We start from the raw sequence: 25,484 nt of genomic DNA, 5'->3' as shown, positions 1-25,484 counted from the left end.
AACACTCTCAGAAACTGAACACAGTTATTGTTGTCTCTGATTGGTATCTGCAAAAGGCATTTTTCTGGACTTGGAAATTGCCAGAAATGTGACATCAACTTTTTTGGAGTTTTTACTGGCCGATATCTTAGTTTAAGCAAATTGCAAGTTATATTAGAGACCCAGGATAGAGCAAACAGATAGTTGCTCAATGTGTGAAATGGTTAATCCTATGAAATATTGAACCTTGTGATTAACCTGGTGAAACAGGCATTTTGGAGAATAGAGCCTTTGGGACAGGGGAATGATATACCACACAAGATTCTCCATGAATATTTTACTATCAGTCAAACTTCCTCTGAACTTCACACCATAAAATTGTGACTTAAGAAGATTTATGGAGTTTTTGGCTGCCAAATCCCAACACTGCTGATTATTTATTAGCGATAAGAATGCCATTAGAGTGCCTCTTGCAATATATATTTCCTTGTATTTCTCAATTCTGTTCTTTGATCAGGTAGCCAACACTGTGTGGCAAGGTTACTACTAGCTACTGATTAACTTAGAATTATAACATGTCAGTATTGAAATTACAACCAATTCTTTTTATGAAGAGAAATACAAAACACTAGTCATATTTATGTCATGACTTCATGTGGCTGAGTTAACAGTTATAGTGGAAAAATCAGATCAAGCTGAATTGTTTATGTAAATAATTAAACATGGACAAAGAAGTTACACTTTTCAAGGCTACACAGGTAGAAAGATTTCTGAGCCCACATATGATGGCAACCACTAACAAAAAGTAACATATTTTGCACTATATTTATCGGATAGAGAAAAATAAATATATTTTAAGGGTGCTGTTAAAACTGAATACTAACTTCCTCCCACTCTCACACAGATACACACACATTCATTGTATTTAAATCACTGCAGGCGTGAATCTAAAATGTGCCTGTGCAACCATCACATGACTCAAGTCAGGTGAGGGACCCAACAACACAGGATGTGGAACTAAGCAAGACTTCAAGGAGTTGTCACAAATGCTCATGCAAACTGCTGGGCAAGCCCAAATGTATGTCTCACTTGTAAAGTAATTTTTTTTAAAATTGCTCTTATATGACAGTTTTTTGTCAGCTAATCAGAATGTTGAGTTCCCAGCTGCTATAAGACATTATATACTATGATCTTAATTTCCTGATAATGAAGTTATCCCATTTTAGAAGACTTTATGGAGGCACTGTGCACCACTGAAGCCTTCACTAAGTAGGTTTGGTGTTGTACAGGTGCTCATATGGACCCTCTGTGCAAGATTAATACAGTACTCTCTATTTATGAAGATGACTTGTATGTGCTGAACATCTGTTACAATTGTATAGATATGTTCTGATACATTAACTCTTAATTATTTTCAGACTTCTCTTTTAATGATGATAATGGGAGAATTGGAGCCTTCAGATGGCAAAATCAAGCACAGTGGAAGGATTTCCTTTTCCCCACAAGTCTCCTGGATCATGCCTGGAACAATCAAAGAAAACATTATCTTTGGTGTATCCTATGATGAATACAGATATAAGAGTGTCGTCAAGGCCTGTCAGCTAGAAGAGGTCAGTCTTAAAATACAAATTTTCTTTTGACACATTGTGATAGGTCACATGATTAAGCCAGGTGAGGGGCCCAATTATACAGGGTATGGGATTTAACTGAGGGTACATCTAGAGAACATGAGCGGTGAGGGAAGACTGAAAGAATTGGGCTTGTTTAGTTTGGAAAGGAGAAGACTGAGAGGGGACATGATAGTGGTTTTCAAGTATCTAAAAGGGTCTCACAATGAGGAGGGGGAAAAATTGTTCTCCTTGGCCTCTGAGGATAGGACAAGAAGCAATGGGCTTAAACTGCACCAAAGGAGGTTTAGGTTGGAATTAGGAAAAACTTCCTAAGTGTCAGCATGGTTAAACATGGTAATAAATTGCCTACGGAGGTTGAGGAATCTCCATCTCTGGAGATATTTAAGAGCAGGTTAGATAGACATCTGTCAGGGATGGTCTAGTCAGTGCTTGGTCCTGCCATGAGGGCAAGAGTCTGGACTCGATGTCTTCTCAAGACTTCTATGATTCTATGATACACTGCAGTGCTATTTTGAGATACTTCCGGTATCCTGAAATAGCATATTCCGCATCTTGACAGCACACCTGTTATTTCGAAATATCTTTTGAAATAACGTGCATGCTATTCCAATGTCCCTTTAAACCTCGTTCCATGAGAATTAATGGATGTTTCAGAATAACCCTGTATTTCGAAATTTGGTGCTGTGTAGACAGTGCCAAATTTTGAAATAAGCTATTTCTAAATATATTTGAAATAAGCTAAGCAATATGCATAGCTCAAATTACATATCTTATTTTGAGCTACGGGTGCAATGTAGATGCACCCTAAGGGTATGTCTATACTACCCCCCTAGTTCGAATTTCCCGGGCTTCATTTGCATAAAGCCGGGCGCCGCCATTTTTAAATGTCCGCTAGTGCGGACTCCGTGCCGCGCGGCTACATGCGGCACGGACTAGGTAGTTCGGACTAGGCTTCCTAGTCCGAACTACCGTTACTCCTCATTTCACATTTCACGAGGAGTAACGGTAGTTCGGACTAGGAAGCCTAGTCCAAACTACCTAGTCCCTGCCGCGTGTAGCTGCGCAGCACGGAGTCCGCAATAGCGGACATTTAAAAATGGTGGCGCCTGGCTTTATGTAAATGAAGCCTGGGAAATTAAAATCCCGGGCTTCAATTGCAACTCCGGTTGCCTACATTACCACCCTAGTTTGAACTAGGGTGGTAGTGTAGACATACCCTAAGATAGCTTGTATCCATGGTCATTTCAGAAATCTCAGCAAGGGCTTCTTATAGCCAGAGTGTCCCTTTGCTCAAGAAGAGGAATTACCTCCTAGATCCGTGGTCACCAACCCATTGATTATGATAAACTGGTCAATCGGGAAGCCCCGACCAGTCTATCGTGAGGCGTTCAGAACCCACCCCCATTTCCCACCACCCTGAAGAAGCCCCACTATCTACCTCCAGCAATGGGGGAGGTAGTGCTGGCTTCCTGCGGGGTGGACGAAAGTCCAGCAGCTGTGAGCCAAACAGCCAGAGCCGTACCACAAAGCAGGTCTGTGGCGTGCCGGGGACTCTCTGTGTGGGTGGAGTTAGGAGTCCCCAGAAGAAGCGCGTAGGGGCTTCCCTTCTCCGCGTGGGGGGGTGGGGAGGTTAGAAGTCCCGTGAAGAGGCACGCACCAGGGTTTCCCTCCTCTACAGGGGGAAGGGGGAAGGAATTCCCAGAAGAGGTGTGTGCTGGGGCTTCCCTCCTCCGTGTGGGTGAGGGGTTAGAAGTCCCGATAAGAAGCGCGTGACCGGACTTCCCTCCTCTGGGGGGGGGGGAGCAGTCCCCAGAGGAGGTGTGTGCTGGGGTCTCCCTGTCCCCTGCAGCAGAACCCACTGGCACCCTGTCCCCACTGGCACCCTGACCCTTGTCTCCACTGGCACCCTGTCCCCTGCCACAGAACCCACTGCCACCCTGTCCCCTGCCCCCTGCCGCAGAGCCCACTGACACCCTGTCCCCTACTCCCCACTGGCACCCTGTCCCCTGCCCTAGCACTCACTAGCACCTTCCCCAGTACCATGTTCTCTGCTCCTACCACTACAGTTGGGACCACATTAGTGAGGAGGAGGGGATTGGAAGAATTATTTTTTTGCATCTTACTTGTGTGGCCCCAACTGACTTTTCTGTGGGTCAGTGACCCCTGACTCAAAACAGGTTCCCCACTCTTTTCATAAATAAAGGCAATGTTGAAACTTTTTGTGATTCACATAATATTTTATTTAAAAATGAAGCCTGGCCAACAAACCCCCAGTTGGGGCCAAGCCCCCATCTGGCCACAGCATAATAACATTCCTGTACCTCCTCCCCGGAACCAAGATCTGAGCCTATCGTACACTGGAACCCCCTATCCTGAGCCTCTCATCCCCAAACTCCTGCACCCCCACATCCTCAGTCTTCTGCCCCAACACTCCTGAACCATCCACACACCTGCTAATCTGCACCATCCACACACTACCCATCTTACTCCCAAACTCCCTGCCCTGAGCCCTTCACATACTCCAATCCAAACTCCTGCACCCTCACATCCACAAGCATGTGGCTTGCTCAGTACCCCAACCCCAACACTCCCCACCCTGGAGCCCTCTCTGAGCCAACATCCCCTTCTCCACCTCCTCCTCCATCCAAATTCCCTCCCAGACCTTGCACCTCTCACCCCTTCCCACACTCAAATCCCTCATTCCCAGCCCAGAGCTCGCACCTCCTGTCTCAACCCAGTGAGGGTCTGGCTAGACTGTAGGAGTTTTTCTGGGATTCCAGAAGTATCCCGGAAAAAACTCTTGTGTCCAGGGATGCATTTGTTCTTCCGCTTTTTTTAGCAGAACAGCAAACATGCTCTTTTGGTAACCCCTGTATTCCTCGTTCCATGAGGAATAAGGGGGCTTCTGAAAGAAGGGGTTTTTCTGACATTTGGCCCAGTCTAGATAGAATCAGGAAAAAAAAGCGGCAGTGTAGCCATACCCTGAGTGTATAAGGGCCAGGGACAGCAAGTGTTGGCGAGGAGGAGAACAGAGGGTAGGGCTTCAAGAAGGGGATGGGGTTTTGGGGGAAGGATGGGGCGGTAGATCTTGGCTTGCTCTGACATTTAAAAAGTGATCTTGGACGTAAAAAGGTTGGAGACCACTGTCCTACGGTAATGCATCACTGACTCCTCTTTTTACACCTCTGGATAGGACAGTTCCCCACAGTTGAGTCAACTGCTCTCCCCACATGGCTTCACTCAAGGCAGCCTCTGCATAAAGGGTGGAAACTTGTGGTAGCTGCATTGTTTGATGAGCAAGCATGAACTCTTCTCTAGTCAGTGGATGGGAGGTTCACACCCTGTCATGCAGGCACTCTTTTCTCTCACACACTGCTGCCATGAGCCCCATTGTCATGTCACAAGAATCACAATTAAGTTATTGTTTCTAGCATATCAAAGGCAGATGGGAATTAGTGGAGCAGCGATTTCTTCCAGGCAAAAAGCCAGGAGAGAAAAGAGGGAAGATGCCTTGAAAGACCTCTGTCCCGCCCACTCAAATGACTGCTGCTAAATTAACTATTTATTGTAATTGGTTTAGCCAATGACTCTCACAAATCACTGGCAAACAGACTTTGAGTTTTGTTTTGTAAGTTATTTGCAATTGCTCAGGTAACTCATTATGCAGACAAATTTAACCATGTGTGTTTGTTATTATCACTATGTCATTGGGTCACATGTTATTTTTATTCTAGCTGAATTGGTGATATTTCAGTACCAAAGATGTGATTATGATTAAAGTCATGGGATCCTAAGTTCAGCTGCTAAGGGTGTTACTAGCAGGGAGTAAGTGAAACTAAACCATCAGGGATAGAGAATTTTAGGATATTTTAAACCTTGCTTTTTGGCCATTTGAGTTTGGTCTTCCTTGAGACATCACTGCCAGGAAAGTTAGGGTGCTATATAGTTTAATGGAGTGAGTCCAAACTTCAGTTTAGTGTTCTCTTGTCACAGTCACACAAAGGTTTGTGTGAAGGCCTGGTTGAAAAATTTCCATCAAAATATTCTTTGACAGACAAGTAAGTTTTAGGCTAGATGACTTTTTTGGGAGGAAAGGGGGACAAAAAGTATCTGCTTTCAATGGAAAACTACTTATTTTTGTCTGTTTCTTCTCAAACCCAAAAGATTGTGGCCAACAATGGGAATTGCAGTTTGCTCTTCGTTTTCCCATTCATCACTATGGGCCAGGATCCTCAAGTGGACTGCATTTCCCACAGAGCTCCACAGTCACAGAGTCCAAGTTGTGTAGTTTCCCTAAACCAAAAAGGGGAGACTCTTTGTTGTATTATGGGAGTTGCTTTTCAGCGGAGGTACAAGCCCATAGTGAATAGTTTGATCCTTGTATCTTTATTATCTCCTGTGAGACGCTATAACTCCACTTTTCAGCAGGAAACTCAAAATTCCTATGCAAGATTTCAATGAAAACTAAAAGATTTTTTTTCTCCCTAAGGGGAAGAAATTTCAGCTCTAGTAGTGTAAGCATTTGTGAACCCTGTGCTAGTGTTTTGTCACCCGTTGACATTCACTACAGTTATTGCACAGGCAAAACTAGTAATTGCAGGCAGTTGCATGTGCACAAGCCCATAACAGCTTCTTGCGCCAAGGTTGTTGTGTTTAGTGCACACAATGAACCAAGGAAACGAATGACCTGTAAATGAAATTACAAATGGAGTAATAATTATCAAAGCAAAGAAGGAGAAAGAAGTCATCATTTGCACCTGTTTAGACCACAGGCAGACAGCCCTAACATGGGCACCAGTGGTGTGGCTTTGTCATCACAACCCAGTCCTTTTTCTAGTGCTACACCCTGGTGATCTGTTGCTCAGAAAATGCAGTTTCTTTGCACACTGTGACTTAGGCAAAGCAGACAAACATGGGTTAGGGAGCCCTTTTGAAACCTGGGGATGTGGCCTGCACTGTTGTTCAGTGAAGAATAATGTAGGGAGGAATAGCATATCTAGAGACAAGTGTTCTTCATGGTTTTTGTCCTCTCAGAAATGATGAGGTTGGTAGCAATGTAACACTAACTCCTGAGGAGGAGGAAAATTGGCTACTCACAACATACTGACTTGAACTGTAGCTTAGTCTAATTTTTTATTTGAGATAGAAATGTTTCTGTTCCTTGGCTAAATGACAGATTTTGTTAGCAGTGGTAAAGCACTTTTGGTATAAAAGGCAAATTACTTTTAGGACAAGTCTTTTTAGCTTCCTATTGACTTCATTGGGCACTGGATCAAGCCCTTAACACGTGACATCCTTGCATTCAGACTTAGAATAACCACCCTGCAACATTCATACAAATGTGTTTGCATTCATAGTTGCAGAGAAGCAAATAGGGAAAATGTGATAAATCATATGAGTTTGAAAAACTATATTAAGTAGTTTCCCCAGCTGCATAGGAAACTGTCTCATCCAATAGAGTAAGCCTTTTATAAAAACATTTATGGTACGGTCTGATGCTTCTTATCTAAGTTTCTATCTTCTTTAATTTTAAAAGACAAACTATCACTTTTAAAAATTGCTTGTTTTTCAGAATAGAGCTAATTACCAAAATGTCTGTATGGAAAACAGAAGTAACAAATGCTCAGTATCCAGTGTACTGAGGTCTTTTTTTCACACTCTAACTCTGTGCATGCAAACTACTACAGGATCATGCTCCTATGTAACATCTAGTCCATATCTGAGACAATGAGGTAGGCTCCATGTACAGTGTATATATTTTGCTGCTTTCAGATTGTGATTCCAGATGGGTTTTTTTTTTAAATCACACAGTGAAACACAAAAAATATTTTGCAGTAGAGTTTGTCTATATTTATTTCATCCAGCTTCAAAGCTCTTCTCACTCACACAACCTTGTCACAAGACAGGGCTGTTGTCTTTAATATGCAGATCAAAACATCAGATATTTAAATTAGCTTAGCAAAGTCTGTCTTGGTCATGCAGTAAAAGTTATTTTCTTTTAGATACATTCAAGCAAGAAAAGAATAGATGGTCTGTTTTAAGATAAGAGAAGGTTACTGTACTATGTCTCTCTACAGAGTACGATTAAAGGATAAAGTAATTTTAATAGGTTTAAGGCCTTACTGTGTGTGCCAGTGATACTCAAAGAACAGCCTGAGTTTTGATGAACAGTTTGTCAGGAAATTTCTTCAGAAGGCCTTAATAAGAGGCACTGGCTTTTTTCCATGCTAGGCCTTCTGCCACAGACTGCAGAATGTGTTGAGCCTTTAAGCTATTGTCTACCACACAGATCCACCAGGCAAAGCAATTGTGGAGTCCCTGTGACCAGCCTTTGCAGGTTCTAGTTCGATTGCAGCCATTCCAAATGCTGTTATTGCAATAAGGGCCATGCTGTTCATCCCCTACTATAATACAGGAAATCCCTAGAATGATGGGACTGTTAACAGTGCTGATCAGTCTCATGACAATTGACTGCTCTATCCCAATCATGGATACCATCGGCTGAATCTTTTAGATCTGTAAGTCTCTGGGGCTAGTGCCAATGAGGTGCACCGCCAGCTATCATAAGTATTATTAAATAATTCCTGTCAGTGGTTCAAAACACTACCTTGAGAGTAAAAAAGATTGAACAGATATCTCCAAGTACCATGTGGACTCTGAAAAAGCTAGCATTATAGTATGACCAGGGAGAAATCCATCAAGAACCCAGCCTTCACTCATACAGTGTCTTATTATTATCCTTCATCTCTTCAGTCTTTCTATCTGCTACAGATAGTTTGAGGAATCACATTAGAGAAGATTAAACATAGGATCAGAGAACACTAGAACTGGAAGGGACCTCAAGAGGTCATCAAGTCCAGTCCCCTGCCCTCACAGCAGGACCAAACACCATCTAGACCGTTCCTGAAATGTGTTTGCCTAACCTGCTCTTACAATTTTCCAATGATTAAGATTCCAAAACTTCCCTGATGTATGTATTCCTTGCTTCTTATTTTCTCACGAAAAGTTAAGGAGAATATTTTTTCTCCCTCCCCCTTGTAACACCCCCTTAGGTATTTGAAAGCTCCTATGATGTACCCTCTCAGTCTTCTCTTTTCCAAACTAATCTAACCGAGTTCTTTCCGTCTTCCCTCATAGGTCATGTTCTCTAGACCTTTAATCATTTTTGTTGCTCTTTTCTGGACCGTCTCCAATTTCTCCACATCTTTTCTGAAATAGGGTGTCCAGAATTGGACATAATACTACAGTTGAGGCCTAATCAGTGAAGATGATTAGGCGTCATGATGAAAACCAAATGTTAATTCCCTAGCAACACCCTTGTGTAAATCTTTTAGGGGCACACATTTATGTACTTAAGGCATTCTCTTGCATTTGATGGAGGATGGTGTGGATCACTAGGAAGTTCCTGTGCTTGTCATATTCCTTTATGAACTACAAAATACTCTACCTGCTGAGTGAAGGGGCCGCAATTATGTCTGGTTTTAACACTGTCTGTCAAAATGGGTTGGAAGTGGAAGCGAGGGGAAAACTCATATCCTCACTGCAATTCTGCAGAAGGGCCAGTCTGAAGGCTTGTCTGTATGGGAAGGTAGCATACATCAAGGTAGGGTGTGACTCTACAGCACATCAGCTGGACATGCACTGTCTCACTGTGTGGACACTGTTAAAGCGCAGTGAAAGTCCTGGATTGCAGCTTAGCATACTGTATGTTGAAGCATCAGTATGCTAAGCCACACACCTAAACTTTCAAAGCACTGTAGTGGTGTCAACACAGTGAGCTACTGTGCGGCCAACCATTATGCTATATACTAATTAGCCATGCAGAAAAGACCCAAAGCTAGCCCTCAATTAGAGTTAAATGAGGTTGTACCCCAAATTCATGTTCTCATTGACACAACATGCTTAGAGAGGAAAAGGTTGTTTCTTGTATTTGATCCAGGGGGCTAGAACAATGAAATTTGTTCCAGATCCAAAAAGCAATTTAGATGTGGAATAAATTCTCTCTTATGTCCATCACATCCAGACCTCAAATGAAGCTGCATTATGAAGTACATATTTCAGATCTGTATCAGCTTGTTCTAGAATGAGAGTGAAGTCACTGCTAAATAGAAACCCTTTTCTCTCCTTCCCCCTTCCCCAAACATGCAATAATTTACGTCTCGGATCATTCTGTTTAAGTAAATAAAATACTACTGTAAATTTAGAATTTGGCCCTTGGCACCAGCATGTTACTTAATAACTTCAGAGGGAACACAAGGGTGTGTCTAGACTGCCAAGATTTTGTGCAAAAGATTTTGGCAAAAACTTGCCAGCTGTCTACACTGGCCGCTTGAATTTGCGCAAGAGCAGTGACTTTGTAATGAACAAAATCAGTGCTTCTTGCACAAATACTTTCACGCTCCCGCTCGGGAAAAAGCTCTCTTGTGCAAGAATACTTGCGCAAGAGGGTCAGTGTAGACAGGGAAGAACTGTTTTGCACAAAAAAACCCCGATGGCTAAAATAGCGATCTGGGCTTTCTTGCGCAAAATCGCGTCTAGACTGGCCATGGATGCTTTTGTGCAAAAGCACTTTTTGCGCAAAAGCATCCGTGCCAATCTCGGCCCTCTTTTGCGGAAATACTTTTAACGGAAAAACTTTTCTGTTAAAAGTATTTCCGCAAAATCATGCCAGTCTAGACGCAGCCAAGACGTTCAGCACATAGTTTTGATTTTTCATATAATAAATGAAATTGCTTTTGCATTATTTTGCCTTATTTTGGAAACAAATTAAAATACTAACCCCAATTATTAGGAGAGAGAAAAAATTAAGGAAAAATATCTCTCTGCGTGAACATTTTAAGAAAAAGACAGTATTACATTTATTCTTCATATCTCATTTGACTGGCATGTAACCTGTTTTCTAAGAATTTATCACAACCATTTGAGGAATTACTGGAAATGTATGAGGTAACTTTATCTCTAAAGTAATAATGCATAGATGGAAAATGCAAGCAAATAGTTCACATAGCTTTCCAATATTTTATCCTGTTCAAGAATAACATGTTCACTATATAGGAGAGCATGAAATCTTTATTTTGAGGCTGGAGCATTTTGTTAGTCAGATTCTGAATTAGCGCTTATGAAGTAAAAGAATGTCTGTCTGGTAGTACCTGTTGCACAAAAGTGTTCCTTGATAGAACAAATGAGTATTCATTTTTTAAAAAAGAAGCAACCAGCAACCCTGGTTTATTTGCTGTTTGCATTCTAGAAGGTCATAGACAAAAAGTACACATCTATCAGATAAGTTCCTACTTCAAAACACTTGAAATGCTTTCAATTAAAGTTATGGAAAAGCAATGAAAAAATTACTTTTCTTTATTATTTTTCCCTGAGAGCACTTCCCTAAGGCCATAAAAATTCAGAACCCTAGAAAAGGACACTATTCTAAAGAACTCTGATTGAATATACTTACTTAGCAACACCATTAAACAGGGCTAGACATTAAGTTACTGGCAGTTGTACGGGGACAAATCCCAGGAGGAGGCAGGAGTGCTGAGGGAAAATAAGCAAGAGTAGGCTCTGAAGTATGCTTTCCCTTGCACCAGCATCTCTTGAGGACAGGCCAATTACCTCAGTATTTTCTTTTCCACCTTGGGTAGGATATCATCGAAGGCAACACTAGTGTGAAATAGTTCTTCTGTGAAAAGAGTATAACTGTAAGTAGTAGCTTTCTACGGGGGTTCAGGAGGATGGTTTCCTTTAACTAGTGGAACAATAACAAATGATTAGCAATTATTTTTGAGATTTAAAATTACTTGTGATCCTTTCAGAGCACACAAGCTAACCAGCTATGAAGCAGGTGGCCAGATGAAGACCACTAGTTCTAGTGAAGGCTCAAATAGTTGGGCCTTGTCTTGACTAAGACCTTGTCTACACTACAAGATGAGGTCAAATTTATTAAGGTCGATTTTTTTTTATTCACTTGATTTTGTAAATTTGAAGGTGCAGGTCCCCACTATACACAAGAATGCGATGTACTACATCCCCAGTGGGTGTGTTCCCCTACTTCAATCTCCCTGGACACACAATTGCAGATCTAAAGGCAGCCATCCTGCAGCAAAAAAACTTCAAGTCCAGACTTCAAAGAGAAACTGCTGAGCTACAGTTCATCTTCAGGTTTGACACAATCAACTCAGGATCAAACAAAGACTGTGAATGGCTAGCTAGCTACAAAAGCAGCTTCTTCTCTCTTGGTATTCACACCTCCAGATCAACTACCAGAAGTGAGCCTTATCCTCCCTGATTCCTCGTCATCTCTAGTCTGATTCTGGCCTGTATATTTATACCTGCCTCTGGAAATTTCCACTACATGCATCTGATGAAGTGGGTCTTTGCCCACGAAAGCTTATGCTCCAACACTTAGATTAGTCTATAAGGTGCCACAGGACTCCTCGCTGCTTTTTCCTAGGAAATTCATGATCTAAACCAGTGTTTCTCAAACTGTGCTCCGTGGAGCCCCAGGGCTTTGCGAGACATCTCCAGGGGCTCCGCAAGGTTGACAAACTGGAAACATCGATAGGTACAACACATACAATCAGTGGACCGTTGGGGCGCCGCATACATTTTTACGCATGTAAAGGGCTCCGGAGCCCAAAAAGTTTGAGAACCGCTGATATAAACACAGGAGTCTTATTTTACAAGAATTCATTATATTTAGCAGGAGTTTCAGGTCCACTGAAAACTCAAGTAAATGCTGGCAAAATTCACCCATTCCCTCGTGAACTTTTCTTTAGCAAAAGATTTTTAAAGCAAGAAATAGTGGCTATATTCAATGTGTAGGCAGTAAAGTCAGGCTAAGGAAATTAAGTTTGATTCAAGAAGTGACAGAGAAGATAAGACAGCATCCAAGACAGTCTACTTAGAAGCTCATACCTTACATGAGGAAGGAGGGTAGGAAAGACTGACTAGAATAGAAAAAGCACTTAACCAAATAACATCAGCATGGAATACTACAAAGTGGCGCTCTGCAATTTATTTTATTACTGAGCAAGTGTTTTTATGCTCAAACTTTCACAGGTTATCATAACCTTGAGATAAACTTTATGAACTGGTTATATTCTTGTCCTTTGAGTCAGTGTTTCTCTTCACCCACACTTACGAAACAAGATCCTCCCCTGTGTTGGAGCAGCTTTGTACTGCACCAGTGGTGAAAAGTTATCCTCAGCCACACAGATCCCTTTCCTAAATCAGCCTCTCATACCACTAATTTCTGCAGCAAGGTTTCCTGGTTTTTGCCTCAGCCTTCTATAGCTCCCTAGCAATCTCCCCTCTTGTTGATGTGGTTTTCTGAAGCAGTTACTTTCGGCAGTAACTCAGGTAGCAGTACAAGATGCAGTACCATCACTTCCATAGTCCTTCTCCCCTTCATTCTGGCTGCTCTCTGTTATAAGGGAAGTTAAGTCGTTCCCTCCCTTTTCTCATGTACAGGAGTGAGCTCATCATATAGCCAGGCAGCTGCAGGCCTCAGACCCCAAATTATTACCAATACAACATAAAACAAGCAGGAACTTGGTTTATGGGTTTTTTAAGCAGCTTGTAGCTTGTTGGGGGGAGTTTTTTGGATTGATTGGCTCATGGCCTGTCTGGCCTTGGTCTGACCAATCAGAAAGTTCGACTGGTGATTACCATTTGGCTCCAACTGCTGCCTCACCTCCCTGCATGCCTGCCTGTATGTCATTATGTGCAGGTATGAGGAGGGGCAGCATGAGTGACATGCACATGATCTGTGCTTTGAACAATTTTAACTTCCTGCCTGGTTAAATTCCTGCTTTCTATCCAGCTCCGTCAGTTTCAGCAGCGGCTGAATCTGGACGCCAGTTCCGACTTACATACAGATTCAACTTAAGAACAAACCTACAGTCCCTATCTTGTACGTAACCCGGGGACTGCCTGTATTTTATGCAGAAACACATAGGATGAAATCCTGACACCATTTAAGTCAATAGATGCTTTGCTGTTATTTCAATGGGTATGTTTACAGTGCTCACTAAGCTTAGGCTCTGATTCATGTTTGAACCCAAGCCTGCCCTCTGTCCCCACACAAATGAGTCTGACTTGGGTCAGCAAGCATTTGGACTATGGTCCTAGATTCTACTGGTCAGGTGGGTCGGAGCCCCAGGATTCTGGTCCAAGCACTGCCATTTTACAGCTTGCACACAGCTCAAGATGCAGACCTGAGTCAGAAGGTAGTGCAGATTGGAAGTAGCTATAAGACCCAAGTTTAGCAGCTGTAAGCCTGTGTGCACAATGCAGAGTGGATGCTCAAGTGTGGGCTTGGGAACCCTGCAGGTATATCTACACTTCAATAAAAATCCATAGCACAAAATCTCAGAGCCCAGCTCAATGAACTCAGGCTCAGGGTTCTTAGGATATAAGACTAAAAATACCAGTGTGGATGTTTGAGCTTGGACTACATCCCAGACTTAAGACCCCTCCCCACATCCCACCAGTACAGTTCAGGTTTCAGCACTAGCCAGGGGATCTAAACTGCAATTTTTAATCTCACTGCCTGAACCCATGGGCCCAAGTCAGCTCATCCACGCTATATCTAGACTGCAAGCTTCTTTCGGAAGAAGCTTTTCCGGAAGAGATCTTCCGGAAAAACATCTTTCGAAAGGAAGCGTCCACACAGCTAAAGTGCATCAAAAAAGCAATCTGCTTTTTCAAAAGATAGCGTCCACATTGTTTGGACACTATCTTGCATTTAAGTTGTGATTACTATGGACGGAGTGGCCACCAGGGCACCTGTGCTTTTTTCCTGGAGGCCTCTTTAAAAAAAAAAAAAAAAAAACCCTCTTCCCCTTTCACACATGGCAAACCTCGTAGAAAGAGGTTTACCGTTGTTGGAAAAACCCCTGTGTTCTTTCAACTTTCTGTCAAAAGAACGTAATTGCACTGTGGACATAAGTATAGTGTTTCCAGAAAAACAGCAGTTTTTCCGGAAAAACTCTGCAGTGTAGACATAGCCCCGGTGTGGGTGTATCCTAAGTCCACAAGCCTGGGTCTCATGAATCTGGATTTACAATGCAGTGGAGCCAGAATTCCTCCCATAAAAGATAATAGAAACTCCAATAGATGTCACAATTCTCTGGAAGGTCTCTACAGGAAGAACAGGAGCAGTAGCACTAGGAACTAGTAATATTATATCAAAATGGAGCCAGTGTGACTTACGGGAAAATTCAACTCAAATGTCTGGATATGTAAATACATAAATACCTAATGGCATAGTAGAAAGGCAAAACAGTTTTATCTGTAAGAGATAGGGGCAGTGAAGATGATAGGAGCAGAGAAACCCTTAATGCACCATGTAGTTCATCCCAAATGAGCTCCTATAAAACCTGAATACCATGGCACACGATCATGAATCCTCTCTAAATACCTCATACTTTATGCATATGCTATGTTTAACAAGTTTGGAAAAGTTTTTTTTAATGTTGGTGCTATTTTTAATATCGCTCTGCCTGTAAAATCAAGTATACACACAGGAGTTTGGCTGCTCAGGTCCCCACGAGAGAGGAAAATAATAATACCTCTGTCTAACATAGTGCTTTTCATCAGTATATCTCAAGGCATTTTACAAAGCGTAGTCAGTATCAGTGTCCCCATTTTAGAGATGGGCATAGGGGGACACTGGCCCAAGGCCATCCAACCGAGCAACAGTAGGGCTAGGAGTAGAAGTCAGATCTCTTAAGTGCAAGTCTAGTGTTCTATCCACTAGACAACTCTTCCTCAATTTCACAACATTCTGTTACCCAAAATAACTTTTTTCATAAATAAGTGTCTTAATTTTTAAGGTCAGTTATTTCTAAATATTCTATGTTGGGAAGAGAAGGCTATTATTTAATTGAAAACCTGGGCGTCTCCTCTTTGCTGGAGTAACAAGGACCCAGTTTCTAGTCCATGAGAGATGCAGGGCATTTAATCTGTCCCTAAACAAGGCTGATCTGTACTGTTCATTCTGTCCCTGAGATTAGTGCTAATTTACAAGGGAAGAAGGAGGAAATACTTTCCTGGCATGTTTTATTTATTTCATTTCATTTCATGTATTTATTTATTTTAATGCCTCTTGGAAATGTCTCAGTGGTTTGGAATGTTAGAAATTATTCAGAGGAGAATAATTAATGGGCACAGTCACAGGTGAAGTGATCAAAAGCACATTGTAAAGGGAGAGTTGAGACTCCTGGCACAAAATTAATTAGCCTCTAGAGTAAGGCTCAAGTCAGAACACTGGTTCTAAACAGCTGTGAAATGTGAAGTGTTTGAAATCTAGGTCTGAGTTCGGGGGAGTAACCCCATCTCTGTTTACAAGAGAAACTGGTGGTGGTTTGTGTTGCAAGTGTATAAAGTGGAGATTGATTTTCTCTGGCTGATCCCATTGCTGAAGTAAGACTTACATGCTGTCTAATTTAATCAGTTAATATAATAAATATCCAGGCTGGTATCACAATGAGACAATCTTTCCCAATGCCCATTGTCCTCAAAAGGTCAAGCTAACTTTCTGAATGGAGAAAAACTTTAAAATAATAAAACCACAATCACCAGTCTAGTCCCACTCATTCAGCATGCAACAAGCATCAGCTTTCATGTTTCAGAAATTACAATGACATTAAGACTGGGTCTACACTGCGTTTTTTTTGTGGAAGAGGATAAGCAAATGGAGCACTCATTTGCATATCTTCTTCCGATTCTTTTTGCAGAAGAGGTTTTGCCGCTAATAACCCCCGTGTAGACAGGGCCATTTGTTGGGAAAAAAAACCCTTTTTTCGCAAGTTCCTGGAAACCTTGATTTTTGAGGAATAAGGGATCTTGCAAAAAAAGAGGTTTTTTACTGACAAATGGCCCCATCTTCCCGGGGCTTCTTAGTGGCAAAACCTCTTCCGCAAAAAGAATTGGAAGAAAATATGCAAATGAGTGTTCCATTTGCATATTCTCTTCCGAAACACCCCTTCCCCCCGGAGTGAAGACATAGCCAAAATGGAAGAAAATGGAGCACAGAGATTTCAGTCTTGTATTAAAGAAAAAGCACTCTCTCCTAGGTCCACATTCTCCCATGTGCTCCACTCAAGATTCTGGCCATAAATGGCCAGTAGAGAATTCCCCTTGCACAGAAGAACTTCCCAGTGGTGTAAAACTAACAGAGATGATGTCAACTACTGATAGGAGCAGGGTTTTCCCCAATGTTAGGCTTCTGAACTACTACAGCTCTGGAGTCGGATTGCATAGGATAAGGGAGACAAACAGATCCCTAGTCCTTCCCTCACCCCTGCCAGCCATGGTATAGAATTAAGCCCGTGTTTTATATTTGTTCATTATGTGTATTTACTAGTGACCATTCACCAATCCACGTAAGTAAGAGGCAAGGCAGCCTGAGCAGTAAAGTTTGGCTCTCAAACCCATTGCAAACCTCCCCAAAGACAAGTGCATTGGAGAGCTATGGTATTAGAACCCTGTGGATATGGACTTCCCTAAAGTTTGGGGTGTTCGATCACAAAGTTTGGTTTATGATCTTCTCTAAATATAATTGCAAACACACATTTGTCAGTTTTGTCTCTGGTAGAAAATCTACACTAGTGTTAGAGCCTTAGACTCAGGTTATAAAAAAGGCTCATTCTTTACTTCTGGGGAGTTAATATTCAAGATTAATATTTTCTCTTAAGACTTTATAGGCTCCTGGTTGAGCTGTGAGGTAAATACAAGTATATACTTTGATACCTCATTTCTGAACATGGAAACAATGAAATAAGAAAATAAAATCATTGTGACCTTATAGTTATCTCCATCCAAACCATCTATGTGCAGTTGTTTTTGCTTAATCAGCCATTTGTGTCATTTGAATATGGAAAGTATATATCTAATTTTTAAAATCTTTTAACAGGAGATTTCAAAGTTTCCTGAGAAAGACTACACTGTATTGGGAGATGGTGGAATCACTCTGAGTGGAGGTCAACGAGCAAGAATCTCACTAGCTAGGTGAATATTTTATCATCTGAATGGCTGACATTTCAAATTTGGGAGACATAATATTAATGAAATGTGGACCTAATTCTTCCAAATAGATATATGTGCATAACTCCAGTGAGAGCTGCATCTGAACATCAGAGATCAGATTTTTTACCTGTAAAAATGCTGACCTTTAGGGGTATGTCTACACTGCAAAGTAATTTCAGAATAAGCTATTCCAGAATAGTTATTTGAAAATAGCTTATTTTGAAATAGCACATCTGCACTGCAGGGAAGCCTCAAAATTAGTCTGAGGCAGGCTTCCCTAATGTAGACATGCTATCTCGATTTAGAGCCCCAATGGAATAACTTAGAATGGCCCTGGTGAGGATCTATTTTGAAATAGCAGAAGTAGAGTGTCTATACACACCTTATTTCGAAACAGCTGTTCTGGAATAGGCGTTATCCTTCATAGCATGAGGTTTACAGTTGTCAGAATAAGCTGTTCATTATTTTGAAATAACAGAATTCCTGTGTAGATGCTCGAATAGTTATTTTGGAATAACAGCCATTACTCTAAAATAACTTTGCTGTGTAGACACACCCGAAGATACCTCTATATCTTCATTAATTTAGTTAAAAAATACTCAGCAGTTTAGCCAAGGATGGAAGTTCCCGTAGTTAACTGAAATTGTCAATTTAAAGTTCACAGCATTAAAATGCTGATTGTCTGAGCACCAGAGAAATACTTATGTGGTACAAATAGGAATATGAAATAGTCAGCATCAGCAAGGTCTCAAAGAGCTTTGCACATCAACTGAGAATTATAATGCCCACAGAAGTTGTCAAATATTGTCTCTGTTTTCCAGAAGGGGAAACCGAGGATTAAAGTCCACATTGTCCAAAAAAAAAAAAAAAAATGCTGACTAATTTTAGATGTTTGGGTTGAGTGAATTTCATGAAATGCCCAAGACCTGGTATTCAGAGCTACTGAGCACCCAAATGTCTAGTTAAAGTCAGTGAGAGCTGCGCATGGCCAGAACTTACGAAAGGCCCTGGGTGTCAGTTTGACTATTCAAAATTAGTGGATACTTTTGAAAGTTCCATAGCAGCAGATTAATGGATACAAGCAAGCTGATGACACAGTAGTAGACTCATAAATTCAGTCATATGACTGAAGTCATAAGTTTACTTTCATAGTTCTTTAAGTCAATTAAGATATTTCATCAGGAAGGAAACAAATAAAGCAGTTTAAGGCCAGCTGCTAAAAATTCATGAGCATAACAAAATAAGTAACAAGTGAGTTGGACTGTTCTAGTGGCATACTTCCCCTACATGGCTATATCATCTGGAACTGATGAAAAAAGCTTCCACTCCCAAACAGGCCGTGGGTGTGTCAGAAGAGGTGCATTTGCTTTCTAGTGGAGGATGAACATAGTCTAGTCAGTAAACTATGATGGCTGATTTAGGAAGTAAATTAACATTTTCTCCAAAGCAGTTCTTTATTAATCTTCTAGCTTCAAGCTAGGTACTGTATTGTAAAAGGCTTCCAGGGGGAGAGAGAGAGACAATAAGATATATATAATTATTTAGAATCAGCATTATAAAAACCATGTCAATGGAACCTAGTGGAGCAAACCATCACATTACAATACACAAAAGATAGCAGACAGAGAAGGGCTTGTGTCAGAGAAGTTCAGCTCTAGTTCTGGATCTAGACCTACACTTCTTCAAAATGTTTGGATCAGAGGTCTTGGTCTGAGACAATCTGGCACATGAGTGTTCAGTAATTTTTTAGGAATCTGATAGACAATTTTCCACAAAGCTGTGATTTTGCACATGTGCATAAGAAGGGTAGGCACCAGAAGCTTTCTTCCCCTTTTCCCAGAGGATAGCCACAATTGTATTATCTGCACTCCTGATCCCTGGAAGTGTCTGTGTGCTGTAAAACACTCCAGTGAGACAAAGCAAAGGCCTTACCTCCTTTCCACCTAAACTAGCAGCACGATGCTTCATAAGGTGTTGCACAGTAGCTGTGCTTCCTAGGATTTCAGTGTCTCTCATGTTGTCCCCAGGACAGTGAAACTATACATCACCCCTATGTTGGGCTGTGCTTTAAACACTCATTTAATCAAGAGAAAATCCTCCCAATACAATTGTTGATGACATGAGAATTGCTCCATTCATTTCAATGGGTGCTAACTCAGATACCAATGATGACTAGTTAACAACAGCAGAGTGGACAGCCACTGCAGACCTCCGGGCAAGACGTTTTGGGGGCCAGGTCTGCAACCCTGGGAGGGGTAGGTTGGGGGAAGCCAGGCCCTCAGCACAATCTGGAGCACAGTGCCTCTCCACCCCAGCCCTCAGAGCTGCACAGATCATCTGGCGCAGCACTCCAGCAACAATTTAAAGGAACCAGGGCTCCGGGCACCACCACTGGCTTTCAGTTGCCAGGCTCCTTTGCCCTCACACCCCTTCATCAGGTCTGGTTAACAAAGAAATGTCAAGTATACCAATGCTCAAACCACACAAGGCGGAAGTAGGATCATATTATGAAGACATAAGCAGCGTTTCCCAAACATTTAGCAAGTTCCAGGTGAGGTGAAGGATACATAAATTAAGATGTGGCAGCCTTTAGAATGCTCAGCAGAGTTGCAAGCAGTGAGAGGGTATGGTCAATAACATTTTCTAGAAGAGCGCATGCCTCATCTCTTAAAATACTTGGGAAATGCTGAACAAAAGTATAAACCACTCTCATTTTCATGAAAACTCCCAGACTGACTAAAAGCCTTTCCAAATTCTGTCTACAGCCATGTTTATAAACTTCCAAATGAGCTCAGGTTAATTCCTGGAATGTCATATGATTGATCTACTGTTGTGTGATCAGCTTGCCAATAGGCATTAATAGTCAGATGTGTAATTATCTTGTCACAGAGAGAGTATGGGTAAGACCCAGTATGTAGCACTGCGCTGAGCAATATAATTATTATAGGAAGTAAGTTACAAACTCATTGTTGAAAATATCAAGAATGGTACAATTACTATCACTACATAGGCTTGCTAAGGGCAGGGAGGATTAAAAGGGTAAATTGTGACAGTGTCCAGAATCCAAAGTGCCTTTGAATTGCTTCTGTAGCACTGCTTTGCACAACTCTGAAGGATGCAGGGAGGGCCCAGTGCTGTAGTCTGGGCGATGCTATGGGCTCACTGCCTTTGGCCCTGCCCCTTCTGGAGGTGAGGAGCCGAACCCTCCCACAACTTGCCCCAAGGAGGCAATCAGCCCCACTGTCACTACATCAAAATATACTATGAGTAAATTCAATTACAATAGAAGGGTTTTCAATAAAATTACCTATGCTATTAGCAGAGCATACTGTTAATGGTTTTAGAGCATATTAGATTTGTTCAAGAAAACTGTTTAGAAATAAACATTAAAGGATTGTTAAATACTTTAAAAGAAAGTAAAATCCAATTTTCAGAGGTTTCTTGATTATTTCTTTGTATTACTTATTTATCCAGTGTCATGTTTTATAGTCACACAGTATGACAAAGGGCTTGCTCCTGCTCTCATCAAAGTTAATGGTAAAACTAGTTCACTTCAGTGGGGGGTCAAGGTTGGGCCCCAGAGTCCAGATCATTGCTGTCTGAGATGCTGAATCTGCAAATACTTAGTCACCTGCTGAATATCAAGCATCTGAGTAGTGCCAGTGATGTGAAGTTGCTGTTTGCAGGATTGGAACCTAAGATTTTCATACATGCCCATGCAATCCATTTATTTTAAAGCACTGTAGATGATTGAGCCCTGTGGTCCATAATTCTTTAAGCTTTCCACAGAGAAAGAGCTTGACTTCAGGGATTTTGGAACAGGCTCAGAATTCCTGTTAAACTGAACAAACATCCTACATACAGAAAGCTTGCAAAAGCAAGCCTTGAACTGGTCTTTAAAAGATCCAAAGTATAAGACACAGTGACGGTGGTTATGCAGTTATTTGATTACATGGAATTCCATGAAAAAATACCTTACTATGCAAAATACCCCACTTCAGGGAAAAGTTTTATTAAAAGGTTAATTATAAAGCTATGTAATTCTGAACACTGATTCCCTGTAAATAAGCAATCTATATTATTAAGTCTATTAGTAACAGCTCTTATGAAATTCAATTTTAAAATCATGCGTTTTAAATTAAATTTAAATTGAACTGGTAGATAATAGTGAAAGCTAATTTCATTTCCATTTCCTCTGTTTAGAGCAGTGTACAAAGATGCTGATTTGTATCTCCTGGATTCTCCTTTTGGCTATTTAGATATTTTAACAGAGAAAGAAATATTTGAAAGGTACTGTATGTTTTCTGAGGTTTATTTCTGGGAGTTCTGTCAAGCAGCACAATGCAAAGCACAAATCCAAGAAAGAAAACACTTCTTCCTCTATTTGGCACAGAATTTGTAATAATATGCCCAAAATATAGAAATGGTCAAAATGATGCCTCGTTTTTAGGAATGATTTTAGGTGCTATATCCAAAGACATGCACCATACAGTAATTAGACATATTGTACTAACTAATTCCTATAATTTATTCATTCTCAGATATACACTTTCTCTCATTACACATTATAGTATATGTGTGTAATAATAAGTGCTTGTGACATATTAACTTTAAATAGTTATTAACTGTCTCACGGTGTTGGTGTTGATAGAAAATAGTATTTTGTCCTGTTTTTATGTAAATCCCAATGGGCTGGTCACCCAAAAAGATCCACTGACCAGCTGGACAGGTGAGACTGACAGTAGATTGGGCAAGCACATGTATACCTAAACGGACCCTATAGATTGATTATATAATAATTGCCTATCATCCACGAAGCTTCCCAGTCAGATCTGTGTGGCATATGAAAGCTTTGCATGGCTCTGGGTGGGGAACTTACAAGCAGCTTGGCTGCAGCACCACTAGACTGAACCTTATTAGAGGCCAGCATCCATTCTTCTGCTAGCTCCCCTGGCACCACAGATAAACAATAATTGTGTGTTCTGCTCACTGCTCTGACATAAGGAAGCAAATGGAATAAGAATGGAAATGATTAAAGTAATAAGTAATGGTACGTCTACACAGCAGGGCCAAAACTGAATTAAGCTACGCAACTTCAGCTACATCACTTGCGTAGCTGAAGTCGACATAGCTTAATTGGGCTTTTAGCGCTGTCTACACTGGGGTGGTCAATAATTTTTGATCAGGGGCCACTTCAAAAATTTCTGAAGTGGCCCCAGGCTTCCCTGGAAGGGGGGGACCAGGACACTTCCATGGTTCCCCACACACACACCCTGATTGGTCTGGGCGTGGAGGAGCACGCAAAGTCTTTGCCTTCTCCCCCCTCAGAGAGAACCACCAGCTGTTCAGAACAGCTGGCAGTTCCCTCTAGGTACCCATGCTTCTGGCAGCGAGATGAGACTTCGTGTGCTCCCCACTGCTGCCCCCAGGTCAATCAGGGCCAGGCAATGGGGGAGGCACATGAAGTCTCTTGCTCCCTCCCCCAGCCCTACAAGGGAGGGCTGCACTTAGAATCAACTACCAGCTGATCAGCATTTGGCAGTTGACTTTAAGTGCTGAGCCCCTTACAGGGCAGCAGGAAACTTTGTGCGCTCTCCCTACCCCGAAGTCCTGACTGGCCTGGGGGTGAGGAGAGTGTGCGAGGTCACCTCCCACTCTGCCTTCGTCCTGCAAGGAGCATGGGTGCTTAAAAGCTCCACTCCCTTTGCAGGATGGGAGAAGACTTCACATGCTCCTCCTCCGCCCCTGGCCCTGATTGGTCTGGGGACGAGGGGGAGCGGCAGGGCCTCCACAGGCTGGAACAACTTGCTCAGTGGGCCAGATCCGGTCCATAGAGGCCCTTTTGCCTACTCCTGGTCTACACAGCAGAAAGTCGAAGGAAAAACACTCTTCTGTCATCTTCCCTTACTCCTCATGAAATTAGGGTTACAGGAGTTATAGTAAGAAGTCCTCCATCTTGACATTATTTTGAATAATGGCTTGCTGTGTAGATGCACACTATGTTATTTTGAAATAATGTCAGTTATTCCAAAATAACGCTGCTGTGTAGATGTACCCTAAGAGTAGAGGAAATATTGAATGATTGTCCTGGTTTTAAAATGCAAATAATTCTTTTTATATATATATACATAGCTGTGTTTGCAAGTTGATGGCGAATAAAACTAGAATTCTGGTGACTTCCAAGCTGGAACATTTAAGGACAGCAGACAAAATATTAATTTTACATGAAGGGACCTGCTATTTCTATGGAACATTTTCTCAACTTCAAGATCAGCGCCCTGACTTCAGCTCAAATCTGATGGGATTTGATTCCTTTGATCAATTTAGTCCTGATAGAAGAAACTCCATTCTGAATGAAGCTCTCCGACGGTTTTCCATTGATGGAGATGGAATGGGTTCACGAAATGAATCCAGGAAGCAGTCTTTTAAACAAACTACTGATTTCAATGAAAAAAGAAAGAACTCCATCATTATTAATCCTCTTAATGCTAACAGAAAGTTTTCAGTAGTACAAAAAACTGCAGCACAGGCCAATGGGATAGAAGAAAATTATAGTGAGCCAACAGAAAGAAAGCTGTCTCTGGTGCCCGATTCTGAACTGGGTGAGGCCATTCTACCTCGGAGCAATTTACTAACCACAGGGCCCATGTTCCCAGGGCAGAGGAGGCAGTCTGTGCTGAACTTAATGACCCGCACCTCAAGTAACCAGGGACAAAGCTTTTACAAAAAAGGGAATGCCTCTCTACGTAAAATGTCAGTGGCCCCCCAGTCTAACCTGTCTCTTGAAGCAGATATTTATGCCAGGCGTTTGTCTCAAGATAGTGTCTTGGATATAAGTGATGAGATTAATGAAGAAGATTTGAAGGTATGTGTTGATTTGTTTTAGATTAAATACTTTGCTGATAGCATTGAGCAATATAATCCTTCTGTGTTTTCTATCTTTTCTGTAATGCATTATGTGGTACTGCTCAGTTGAATGACCTTCATTTTTGTATCTCAAATACCGGTTTGAAATTTAGTTAAGGAACTTGTATATAATCTGAAACAATGTCTCTGGGAGGGATTTTGTTGCATGTTATTGCAACAGACTCTCATGAACAGCTCCTATCAGATTTTATAATAAATCACATACAATTTTGACCACTATCTATTTCTTTACAGTTATTGCCTTGTAAGATTCATTATGTGGAAATGAAATTTGAAACCAGTTTTTAAACTAATGTTAACGAGGTTTTAAAACTAAGAATGAAGAGTGGACACATGAAATATTAAGTCATGGAATAAATTAAACCAACTGGAATAGTTACACTGAATATTCTGCAGCTGATCTGGCTATAATTTATAGTATTTGATTTATTTAAACAAAGAACTGAATGAATTTCACGTGGTGATGCAGACACTAGTGAGAAGTTTAAGCTGGATCAGTTGTAGAATCATGCAGTTTCTGGTAATAACTTCATAGTTGAAGAGATTTGCTCTTAAACAGGAGTAAAATCCCTATTTCACTTTATAATGAATGAATTTAATTTCCAAGTTTGGCAAAGTTGCTCTTTGGAGGACAACAGAAATTTTCGAGGTGACTTTCAAATGAAATTTTTGTACTTGTATTAATTATATTAGTAGTAGTAGTAGTAGTAGTAGTAGTGTTTTCATAGTGGCTAGGAGCTCTATTCATGGACAAGGATCTATCATGCTATGTACTATATACAGTGAAGAAATGCTTACATCTCAATTTTTAAATTAGCATTTCTCACCTCTTATTTCACTCAAGTGATCTTAGCAGAACAGAGATTCCTCAAAGTTTCTGTGTTGTTTAATTTCTTTAAAAGCTCATGTGTAGGTAATATT

General features: G+C 41.2%; 1 protein-coding gene across 1 annotated transcript in view; it reads left to right on the top strand.

The window, feature by feature from the left end:
• The window catches only part of CFTR (CF transmembrane conductance regulator), a 144,108-nt gene that overhangs the window by 54,353 nt on the left and 64,271 nt on the right, over positions 1-25,484 (top strand). Inside the window, exons 11-14 of the mRNA XM_075929158.1 lie at positions 1,398-1,589; positions 17,524-17,618; positions 21,840-21,926; positions 23,769-24,501. Coding sequence (XP_075785273.1) covers positions 1,398-1,589; positions 17,524-17,618; positions 21,840-21,926; positions 23,769-24,501 — 1,107 coding nt within the window. The remainder of the gene's footprint in view (positions 1-1,397; positions 1,590-17,523; positions 17,619-21,839; positions 21,927-23,768; positions 24,502-25,484) is intronic.

Source organism: Pelodiscus sinensis, chromosome 1 (genome assembly GCF_049634645.1).
Source record: "Pelodiscus sinensis isolate JC-2024 chromosome 1, ASM4963464v1, whole genome shotgun sequence".
Classification (NCBI taxonomy): Eukaryota; Metazoa; Chordata; order Testudines; family Trionychidae; genus Pelodiscus; species Pelodiscus sinensis.
Note: the sequence above shows the minus strand (reverse complement) of the source record. Positions and strands in the feature narration are given on the sequence as shown.